At 38.4% G+C, this 12,027-nt stretch overlaps 1 protein-coding gene across 1 annotated transcript in view; it reads left to right on the top strand.

Annotated features, from left to right (window-relative positions):
• LOC124155180 (leucine-rich repeat extensin-like protein 5) overlaps nt 1-5,899 on the top strand; it is a 39,861-nt gene extending 33,962 nt beyond the window's left edge. The window contains exon 3 of the mRNA XM_046528897.1: nt 5,470-5,899. Within this exon, the coding sequence (XP_046384853.1) occupies nt 5,470-5,899 (430 nt within the window). The remainder of the gene's footprint in view (nt 1-5,469) is intronic.
• The last annotated feature ends 6,128 nt before the right edge of the window (nt 5,900-12,027 follow it).

Raw genomic sequence — 12,027 nt, 5'->3', positions numbered from 1 at the left:
ACTAAAGATGTCTCTGTGCTAAAATGACAGTAATTTATCTCAAATTTCATAAGTGACATTTTAAAAAATAAGTAATTTTTATCAGCATGGAGGCCCAACATGGCTGTACCACGCAGAATATTGATAACTATCAAGTCATAAGTGGTGAGCTGCGAGATGTTTTAGGAAATATCTCACGATCATAGTTTAAATACATATATCCTCCACCGATTTGAATAGATACACTGCTTGTTTTCGCTCATATCATGGAAAAAGGAGAAGAGATTTATAGACATTAGAGAGACTGACTGAATGGAGTAAGCAATTGGCGCGTACGGAATACTAAAAACCGTATCGAGGGAACAATGTTCGGTAAGCAGGGAAGTAGAGGGAAGAGAATCATTTAAACTAACCACAACCCTATCATATTCATAATTAAAACTGATCGCAATACATTGACGACCTATCGGAAAAAACTTCACACACTATCACACAATCTTTCATACCAAAATATCGTACTGGAAACCGTTGCCACGCATGGGATTCCCCAATTTAAATTTCCATTTTCAGAACAGAAGAAAAAATCCACTTGCATGAGAAATTAAGGCAATAGATAATCAAAATTAAGCTGAGATGTTATATTGGTGCTAGTTCCCAAAATAATTTATATTATGACTTTTTTGTCCCCCATGCGAATTTTTTTGTATCGACTGACGAAGTGATGAAATGGTAATAAGAATGGATTTGGTCGAACTCATTACGAGGGAAGATATTTAATCTTACTTGATTTTAATACCGATGCCTCAAAGGAAACTATTTCCATGATGGTATTTCCCCGTAAAGTGTAAATATGCATGGATAGGGATCGTGAAAATAAGTCATTTGGGAAGTATGATGATTTTTAGTCTTACAAATGTTAGAGCTGGCATAGGATGCACGACAAATGAGCCTTTTCTTTGGTATTTTATTCCTCACATAATTATTATGAGATGACAAAAGGAATTTCATAAACATCTGGTACACATCTTGTGAATTTTGCATAAAAATGACTTATCTAGAGCAAGAATAAAAAATTCCAATTTCCCCTCACTGGCAGATGGAGCTGTCACAAAATATTTATAGTTTGCTTGACAATTTCATGGCAGAAAAGTTTTCTTGTTTGATTATAAAAAAACACTGATGCTCTTCACAAAAATGCTTTATGCTCCCACTTGGCTGTGGCAAAAACACATGAGTGGTAATAATTTAGGGATAGGGAGTTAGGAATGCCTAGCTGATTAAGGATGATTAACGGTAACTCATTCCAAAAAGCAGAGCAACATTTGGGGAGGATAGAAAAATTACAATGGAATTAAAATGGAATTCTATAACCAGTAAATTGCGGCCTTCTACGAAAGATAAAACCAAAATCGATGATATTTTGATTGCATGCAACTCAAGGCCATTTCAGGTCTATTTTTGTCAACAAATAGATAGACGCAGAATAGTGCAGATGTTTCCCATACGTACAATTCCATCATTTTCAATTGATCTCTTTTTTCCATTTAATGGCTACTAAAATATTTCAGTAGACGCAGAATCTTCTGGTATCATTTGTTCGTTTATTGATGTGTTAGTGAATAATTTATTTCGGAAAAGTGGAATGGAAGAGTATGTATGAATAGAGAAGGGAAGCCAGAGGGATGCATACAGCGAGAGGTTCTGCAAGAGCTCTGTTGCGGTAAGATATATGGAAATAAACGACGAATAATACGAAGAATACTGTCGAGATAAGACTCGTCGCGGAGTCCGGAGGCGTTTCCTTGGTAGGCGGCCAGCGAGTGAGGGCTTGACTGGCGTCATTGTTCTGGGACTTCTGTTGAGGTGCAATATTTCTTTGTTTTTTAAAATACAAGTCGGAGCCAGGTGCACGACTCCACAGGATTTGCATGAAAACTCAATGGCCAAGAAAATAATTCAAAACAAAATGAAGCTGACCCATTGGAACAGTTAAAGAATTTAAATGAAAACCGAAAAGATATTCTAGAGACTTTGGATCCATGTGCTTTTATTATTATATATTTTGTAAGATATCCTCATCAGAATTGTTCGTCGGATTGTTTTGAACAATCGAGAAATACCAAAATCATAAATTGAAACAGTGAATTATAGCCAAAACTAGTGAGTATTTTGGGAAAATATGAATCGCAATGTAAAAGTAAACTGATAAAAATACGAACCATATCCAAGCATATCTTGCCAACCATATCCAAGCATAGTGTATCTCTAATTTTTTTACATCAGGTATTGATTTTAGGGAAATCTTTAGGGTTATACGAGTTTGCACAATCATTTAAAGCAAATAATAAAACAAACTGCGCCAATACTGCATCGAAAATATTTGTATATTTGCAAAATGATAACCAATCTAGGAAATAAGTTTTCACCAAAACTTTTCACAAGATGTTTTTGTCAACAAAAATACATAGATGCACGATATTGAAGATCTTTCCTTTATACCATTGCATTGTGACCAATTGATCTCTTTTTTCCATGTAATGGCTACTAAAATCCATAGGTAATCTTGCCGTACAAAACTCACTTCTCTTTACTTCCCTTTTTATACTTCCAGCTCCTTGAGTTGATGAACTAATTATTTTGGATTGCACTGGAAACTAATTAGTTTGGATTGCATCTCTTTACATCGGTCAGCGCCATCCAGTGTAAAGAGACACTGTGGGGATATTGGGGGAGGTGGAGGGAATAAATGTCGTAACATCAGATTTTTTATCATTTTTCCCGCTACTACGCGATAATTTTAACTAATTTAGCATTATTTAAAATAATACGCCTAAACTGACATGGAAATGACATTTTACTCTCCGATAAATAAAAGCGATCTGACTATAGTTGTTTTTCATCAAAATTTCCATGTTTGTATATTATATAAATCAAATAACACGCTAAGAAAACGAAGCCCATGATAATTTAAACCCATGAAAATTCATTTACATTCTGTTTCTAACGCCTCGTAAAAGAGAAAAGTAGCTACGTATGGCACCGTTAGAAAAATCGCCCTTTTTCGTTTTCAGCTGTCACTGCAATAAGGTGAGTAAAACACTTTTGACCCCTCAGATACCACTCAGATTCAAAAGCAGAACAAATTATTCTGTGATAGAAGAACTTTTTATCCGTTTTTTCGCAATCTTTTGGTTATTATCTATACCTAATATTCAATTATTAGCAATGGAATACTGAATAAAAAAGGGGGTTTGCCGACAATTTCCAATTTCATGGTCTCATTGCACTGGACTTCCTTTTCATCGCACAATTGTAGTTTTAAGGTTTCGTAAATTACTAAAATGAATTTATAATAAGTCTTCTCGATATTTATTGGTTCTAACCAATATTTCATCCCTAATTTGTTGGAATCTGTCTACCACATAAAACCATTTAGCGTAATTATAAGTGCGCATATACTGACAAAATTATTGCAATTTTGTATTTCTTTTGTTTAGAAATTCAGAGAGACATTAAGTGAAGACTGATAGGTATGCAAAGATTAATTTTGTTTTTATCACTGTCATGAATTTTAATAAACTCCAAATATAAAAAGTCTCCCACGCATATTTTCGGCAAGAAAAATACGTCGCAGAAGTATTGTATTTCGCAAAATATGTTTTCTAATAAACCAAGACAGGCAGCATTAAGGGCACACGGGGTAGTGGAGCAAAGATGCGCGCTGTCCCTTACTCCTCCCTATGCTCTCTATAAAACAGGCACTTAAATTTTAATTGGAGAATCACACAAATCTAACAAAAGTTGCAACTTGTTTGTAACTATTTCCAAAGTGTAGGCTGGAAAAAGGACAAAAAATGTAAGTGCGTCACTGCGTCCAAATGGCTTCGCAGATTAATCAAATTCATACTCATCACTAATTGCGAAAGGCCATGATGAAAAACAAGATCCCGCTCAATAGGGATGACAATACTTGATGAGCAAATAAGTTAAAATATCGTTATACTTTAACGATATGCATGTTGTTCTTGCTAGCAGTGGTGACCAGCATCGATAATAAATAATCACATAGGTGTTCGTTTAATATACCTGCATTTTTATTTAGAGTGTATAATGACTTTTCCGTGCTATAGAGATAAAGCTCGTAAAATTTGGTAATATTTTGGGTAGTTAGTCGGGATACAGAAAAAAACACCTCATTCATCAAATTTATCTGCTTCACATCCGCCGAGTCTACGGTACAAGCCCTTCCAGGCTTATACTCTATGTGCGTCCTCGCCACTGTAAGGAGATGTAAGGGTATAGTCACGTGACTCTCTCCCGTATACACCTCACACCACGCCCACGCCGCGTCTGTGCTTACGCGTCCACCGCGGCGGCGGATGCAACTGTTGTGCGGGGCGACACCGCACATTGTCATAGCAGCCAGCTCATTTCACGGGTCTCCTTGACAGTCTCATTTTCATAACACGACTCCTCGTCTGAGTCAACAGCATTCTGCTTCTCCACCCACCCCACGTCATACATCACGCTATGTTTTTTTTCATCATCCTGTTTTCATATTAGTCTCTTCCTTTGCTTTCATGATTCGGGAAAATTTTTATTGATATTTTTGGAACAATCTTTGTCTTTTCGTAATACCCTTCCAACAATAGGATTAGCGATGCATAATAATATGCTTTAAGTGACAGATATCCTTGTAAGTTTCTGCGATAGTGTCATAGCATATTCGACGCACTTTTCTGGGAAGTTAACGGTATAATTGTCAAAAGTTTCGAGGAAGTGAAATTTTCAGGCCAAGTAAGTTTCTCCTTGTGACATTTCATTCGAGTGCTTTGAATTCGTTTATAATAAAATAAATCTTTCAAATTTTTTGTTTTAATTCACTTGTTTTACCTTCCGTGCCTTGATGTCCACTCTTCATTTGTTACTGTCCACCATTGCTCGTAATAGTTAAAAAAACAATTCTCTAAGACTTAAAATTGATTAACATGAACGATTTTTTTATCTCAGTAATGTTCTGGATGACACAAGCATACGTGTGTGCTGATTGCATGGTCTTCGATAAGATGCAAAAAAAGATGAGGCAACACATTGTGATTGCGGCATCTTCGCATGCCAGTGAATTGCAATTATAATCAGGGTTTGAAAACGGAAATGACTCAAGAAGGGACCATCACCGAAAACAATAGGAATGGTGCCTAGAGAAAAAAAACGGTACTTACGTAATCTTCAGAGCGTATAAAAAATACTTGGCAGTTGAAATGAGTTGCGCAAAAAAACCGAGGGGACGGATGATTTTTAGCTCTGGTGTCAGGGTGAGTGGTGGATCGCCTGCAGACAAGAGATTGTGAGGGACACTGGAAGGGAGGAGAGAAATGAGGACAAACCGAAGGGGATGGAAAACACAATGGAAGGGAATAGCGGTGACATTATGAGACCCCGAGAGACGTGGAGGCTGTTTTTCTCCGCTCATCGCACTTCTCTCCAAAGAGCCTTCATCCATCCTTTTTTTCCCGCACCCAACCCTTCCTCCGCCGCGTCCCTTCCCGTCGGAGGCCACCCAACCACGCCGGGCATCGCCGCGTCCCTCATCCGCGGGCCTGACGCATCGACCACCCTCCGCCGGCGAGCAGACAGTCCGGCCGGAGACCCGTCACCCAATCCCAGCCCAGCATCCTCCCCATCCCCCGACACGGTCACCAGCACCCCCGCACCGACACCAGCAGAAGCACGGCGCAACCACCCGGGGGACGTTTGTCATGTCACCACTGTTGCTCCTTCTCCGGAGGCCCATTCAACCCCTTCCAGACCATTATTCGCCCTCTTACCCTCTCTTCCCGCGTCTTACCCCCACCGCCGTCCGACGTTCCTCCTATTTTTATGTCCCCGCGTCTACAATGTCATCGTCATCCTCCTGTGACGACTCAAGGGCCATGCTCCGAAACCGATCCTGATCTGAATGAGCGCCATCAAGATCTGCCGTCGAGTGCCCTGAGGGGATGAAATGTCACTGCCACGTCCAAATGTCAAGTCGGGAACGAAAGTGTAAAAGCTTTATTTTTTTCTTCGTTTCTCCTCAAGAGAGAATATTTCTCGTCATCGTGAGTCCTCTTTCATTTGGCTACTCCAAACACATTTCCACACTAACTCTCGAATCCACCGTGTTTTTAATTCAGTGGCGTAATATGCTTTGGAAGGGGATGGGATGGCCAGGGGTGGCGAAACTTCCTGCCCACCCTCAGGTAACGGGAAAATTAAAAAAATGACATACCTGGAATACGTTTTACATTATTTGCACTAAAATTTAACTTTAAGCAGATAGACAAAACTAGACAGAAGTTATAAATATTTTTTTATTTCTCTGAGACTTTGGGGGAGGGGATCTATCCCCTCATCCCCCTATAGTTACGCCACTGATTCAATCGATTAATACCGATATTAAAAGGATGAAGTCTAATTTTATAATATGTTGGCGTCGAGGATCACTCGCAATTACCGGCCTTGATCATTCGTACGAGTTATTTGATTCATTTCAAAATAATTCCGATGCTGATTTGAATCAGGGGTGCAATGTTACAATTTCAACTCAACAACACAAATCACGATTTTAGTACCTTGTGCTATCATCATGTAAGGGCCATAATGGCAGAAAATAATCCTAGGGCAGGTATTATTTGACAAAATCTTTGAGAGCCTAGATAAACTAAAAACGCGAAGTTATCATAATTTGAAAGGAAATTTGTATTTTTATTTAAATTTAACATCCTTTTACTTGTGAGTTTGGCGGAAAAACATATTTTGTGTGAGTTAAAAACTATGAATAAAAACAAAATGATAAGATTTACTAAAAATAAATGAAAATAATTACGTTGGAATTTCACTTAAATCAAAATACGCAAGTGTAACTGGTGCTCAGACTTTGAAAGAAATTATTTCTTTAATAAATCTTGCAAATTTAGCGTAGAGAAACTACAGAATACATCTATAATGAATTCAGAAGACAGAATTCGTAGATAGTGATTTAATAGATTAAGAGAGAGAAATTCTAAGGTAGAGGGAAAGATTCTACGATGATGATGCCGGTAAAAACACCCTTATGCGTCAACTGCGAAGGGGTATAATGTCTACGACTGGACCTTTCCGCGGATGATATCTGCAAAATGTCAGTGGTTTCATGGTGTCAGAACGCGCCGGAAAGCCGTTCCGGTACTAGTAAAAAAAAAGACATACTTAATAGTAAAATATATTCTTTATCAATTTTGTTGCCACAAAATTTCTAATACAAAAATTTTTGACCAAAGCAAAAAAAAATTGAGATGAAATGTAATTTAAAATAATGACTTGAGATAAAAACGACACCCAGAGTAATATTTCACTTCTAAAAAAAGTTCACTTCTAATAGGAAAGTTCGTTCCCGCAGTACCAATTTTGCCATGACGTCACAGCAAAATATTACCGTGAAAATCACAGTGGTGTAAAAGAGAAGCTACAGTAAGTATACGTAACAGAGAAGGATGGAGAGAGAGATAGGGAGAAGATGAAGAGACAAAAGAGGGCGTAAGGGCGCGTGGTCTGCGGCGGAAGTGGGTGCCTGGAGGTGGCGCTAGAGGCAACGTGGAAGCGCCGCGTGCGTCAGCCGGCGGAAGGGAGGAGAGGGCGCCGCGACGCTGATAAAAACGACGGTGGTGGTGGGCAAGTATTAAGCATCGCGGCAAAGCCTCGCCCCGACTCTGAAAAATCAAAAAGGCGTGACAGCACGAGGACTACTGCGCCGGGCCACGCCCCTTCCCCATCACCCCTTTCCCGTCTCTCACTCCCTCCCAACTCCATCGCACCCTGCCATCCGCCAACTCCCTTTTTTGCCATTCACCATCTCCGTCTTCATCTGTTTTCATCGTTTTATTTCTTGCTGCAGCAAAACACGTCCTTTTAATAATTTATAGGTACCTTCAACGCAAGCTGTAGCCAAAACATTGCATAAACAAGTGGATTTGTTGGCAGTCAAGAGCACGAGTCCAAAGTGAAACGATTAGAATTCAAGTATGGAGTCTCCAGTTTTGCGGAAAACGAAGATATAAGTTATCGGAGCATCCTTTATACGCCAGTATGAAAAAGGAAATTAAGTTGAATGGGCGGGTTACTGAGATGAAGGGTTTCGAGGTACGAAAATGAAAGTCAATCGGGAAATAAAAACATGAAATATTATAAAATATAGTCAATAAATTCGAAAGAGATGAGAAATTTATAAGAGTTGCCATCTTAGTATAATTTCAAAGATTGCAAATATCTCTCACATATTTGCTAATGTCTTGCAATTGTAATGTAAGGACTAGGAAACAGGCTGAAAATGAGTGTAGGATAGAAATTCTGACAAAATATGCATATCTTAGTTAATACTATAGAGTGTTCAAATGGCTCCAAATTATCTGAAATGCATTAGGTAATACTTGAAATTTTACACGAGAGTAAATATATTTAGAGAGATAATACGTTATGAGAGCAAAATTAAAAGGTAAAAAGCACAAAATCGATAACTTCATTAATAAAATATGCAACCTATGCACTGCTTAAAAACTTTCAGACGTCGAAGCGCTTTGTTAACCTTTTTGATTTCAATTATAACATTCTGTATTTAAAGAGCCTTTGGTTAAATACTGATGCGGTAAAATGTGGAGTAATAGATGAGCAAGGTAAAAAAATAAAAGTCTTTACCGAGTTCACATTAACTTAGTTACTTCCATTAATGTTTCTTGGGCCGTCGCCAATTTTCCACTCTTACACTAATCTGCATTCCCCTTTGCAACATATTTAAACGTCTGATTCGAAATTTCAAAACTAAAGGACTCATTAATTAAAACTAAAAAAGAAACTGAAATAGTCAGGATTCGCTCACAATTAATGAGCAATGCCAGAGAAGTTTTATTTGAAAAGTTGTATTATGCCTAAAAGTATTACAACATTTTATATCAAAATCTACCTCAAGGTTCAAGATTTATAACCTTTAGTATGAAGGTAAAATGCATAAGAATCTATGTCACAAAGAGATTTTATACCCATGCTTCAGCAAAGTATGTTTTTTTAAAGAAACCTTTATTTTAATACGCAGCCCCAGCCGGAAAGACACAGAGTTTTATAACCCTCTCAACGAAAAGGAAGGAAAGGAGTGTTAATAGCAGTTGCTGCTAGTAATGCTCCAAAGCAAACACCTTCAAGGCTAAGAGACTTCATAAAATGTACACGCCGCATTCTATATCACTGCAGTCACGCAAAAGGATTCAAATATAGACTTCCATTACTACTTACTGCCGCATTCCATAATCTAATATTTAAATTTTTATATCTATTGAAGAAAATGAGAGACCTAAGTTCCTTTATCCCTAATTAGTCATCACTTACCTTATGCAAATATTATTACCGTACATACTTTGAAAAATATTAAAGCAGGCTTTAATCAACTTCTGTGCATTTAAGTTAACAGCTTTTCATATGTTAAGATGCTCACAAAGTATTTCAAAGGCGCTTCGTATTCCTCGTATAGCTCTTTGAATTCTTTTTAAGATTGTATGGTCATTCGCTCGTTTTTAAAAAAGTGCGAATATGGACATCGTCATTGGATAAAATATTTTTCTCGACTCCTCGCTCATTTTATGGGATATCTTATAAGCATTGCGACGCATGGCCAATACTTTTAAACACTCTGAAATAAACCCTTTTTTCATCCGAACTTTACTCTTTAAAACTATTACGCAATATCATTTCTTGGTCATTGCCAATGCCACTGACCTGAGTCGTCACAGATATTGAAGTTTTATATCCATCACCTCTATTGCGTTTGGCCGATAGAGGAAATCACCCAATATCCGTCCGCTGCATATTTTTAAATTTCCGAAAAACTACAAATGTTGCACGTGCATGCAACATCAATTTAATTGTGACCAATCGTTTCATATTCAACTTCTTGAAAAGAAATCTAAGAGAGAACGGATTATTTTACACGTTACCGATTATGAATTAAATTAATGAAAAAAATAATTAAGGATTAAAATTCTGATTAAAATAATATAAAATGTTTTGACTGGCCGAGTATCGATTGCTAATTAGCGTTTGATGAGACAGCGCAATGTCAAATAAGTTGTTATATCCTGCATGAAGAAGTTTATACTAGTCAGATATATTGGAGTGCTTGTTTTTATACACAGATAGTGTATCACACACGTAATAAGCGGTTTGATGAGACAGCGCATTGTTAAATCAGTTGTTAAATCCCGCATGAAGAGCTAAACCAGTCAGAAATATTTTAGTGTTCTTTCTTCTATGCAGATAGTGTGCGACTAAGTTCACACGATTCATTTCAACTCCTTTAATCTCTCTCCTCCTTTTTCCACAAAATCGGCACGAAGGGATATGCACCGTCATTGTTCAGCACGGTTACTGATCGAGGAGTGAAAATCTGTTATATAACTGATGGCGCCTGCCTTCTCCTCCAGCAAAACCCGAGATGTGGCGCATCCGAGGAAGAATGATTGATGTCAATGACTGGAGACGTCTTAAGAGAGTTTCGGAGGGGGGAATGGGGGAAGGGGGGGAAACATCCGGTTGTGACGTCACGGTGGGCGGATCTCTCTCTACGAGAGAGTGAGTTGCTTTTCGCCGCTCTTTTATTCGTGGGAGTGTGCGGGTATAAGAAAAGGCAGTTCGGGTTGAATGGGAGACATATAGAGAGAGAGAGGTACTGGGGTGATTTGAGATTGGAGGGTGTCTCTTCGGATGGATCAGAGGGGCAGTTTTTCTTGTGAAAGGAGGAAGAAAGCACGAGAGCTTCGAGGAGGAGGGACGAGGTAACATTATGTGGGCGCGGGGGCGGGGGAGAGGGAGAGGGCGACGGTTGCCATGGCAGCGAGAATGATTGCTGAGATTGCCACGGGTCATTTATTTGGATGCACACACTAGAAGCCTATCCTCGCCTGGGATGACCGCATTATGCGACCGGCAATGGGCGCTGAATTCTAAATTTAAATCATAAAAGACGCATTAATTGCTACGCAAAATAAAACTCACAGAAACAGAATTCGCTCACACTGCATAAGCACTTCCAGAAATGTTTTTCATTCGAAGTTGTATAACTACATTTTTTATCCAAATCTACTTCAAAGTTAAAGATTTATAACGTTGAGTATGAAGGTAAAATGTTTTAGAAACAATAGCAAAAAGAGACAATAGCCTTGAAGGTGTTTGCTTGCTTGAAGTTGTTTTCAATATTGATTCCAACAGCTTTTAATGCTCCTCTCCTTCCTTTTCCTTGAGAGTGTCATAAAAATCTGCATCTTGCCGGCTGAGGCTGTCAAAGTAAGCAGCATATTAAAACAAGGGTCTCTTTTTTTAAACATACTTATCACAAAAATAAAAAACAAAGCTATGCCTCTCCATGGCCTCCTCTACCGCTTCTCAGATATTGCAGACCCGATAGCATTACGAGCATATTTTTCAACTGCTGTCATTCCCGTTATGATGTATTGCTCCCCCATTTGGACCATCTCAGCCCCATCCTATATTTTGGCTCTTAAAAGTGTGACAAATTTTTTCACTAATATAGTTAAGTACAGAGTCCCTCATCTTCGTAATATGTCCGCTGATACTGTTTTACACACTCGCTCTATATCTAATATTCCAAATTTAATCCTCAAATCTGATTTAAAACTAATACAGAGCATTCTAAACTCTGCCATAGACTGTCCCGATCTGGTCTCCAATCTAACTGTTAAAGTTCCATGCAGACCCACTCGAACGCATTCGTTCCTCCATATGCCCATTCCCAGATTGTCACTAACCAAACGTTCCATCCTCTCCCGCCTCTCTTCCCTCATGAATTCTCTTCCAGATCACATTGACCCGTTCTCTTTTCCAAACCACTCCTTTACAAACCGTGCTCTTTCCTTCCTTAATAGAAACTCTTCAGGTCAATAAGTTTACTTTCAATGCATTGCTATGTATTTAAATTTATTATGTTTAATTGTGTTTGTTCTTTTTAAGTTTGTTATACTGTGCCAC

The sequence above is a fragment of the Ischnura elegans genome, chromosome 3 (genome assembly GCF_921293095.1).
Source record: "Ischnura elegans chromosome 3, ioIscEleg1.1, whole genome shotgun sequence".
In the NCBI taxonomy this organism is placed as follows: Eukaryota; Metazoa; Arthropoda; class Insecta; order Odonata; family Coenagrionidae; genus Ischnura; species Ischnura elegans.
Note: the sequence above shows the minus strand (reverse complement) of the source record. Positions and strands in the feature narration are given on the sequence as shown.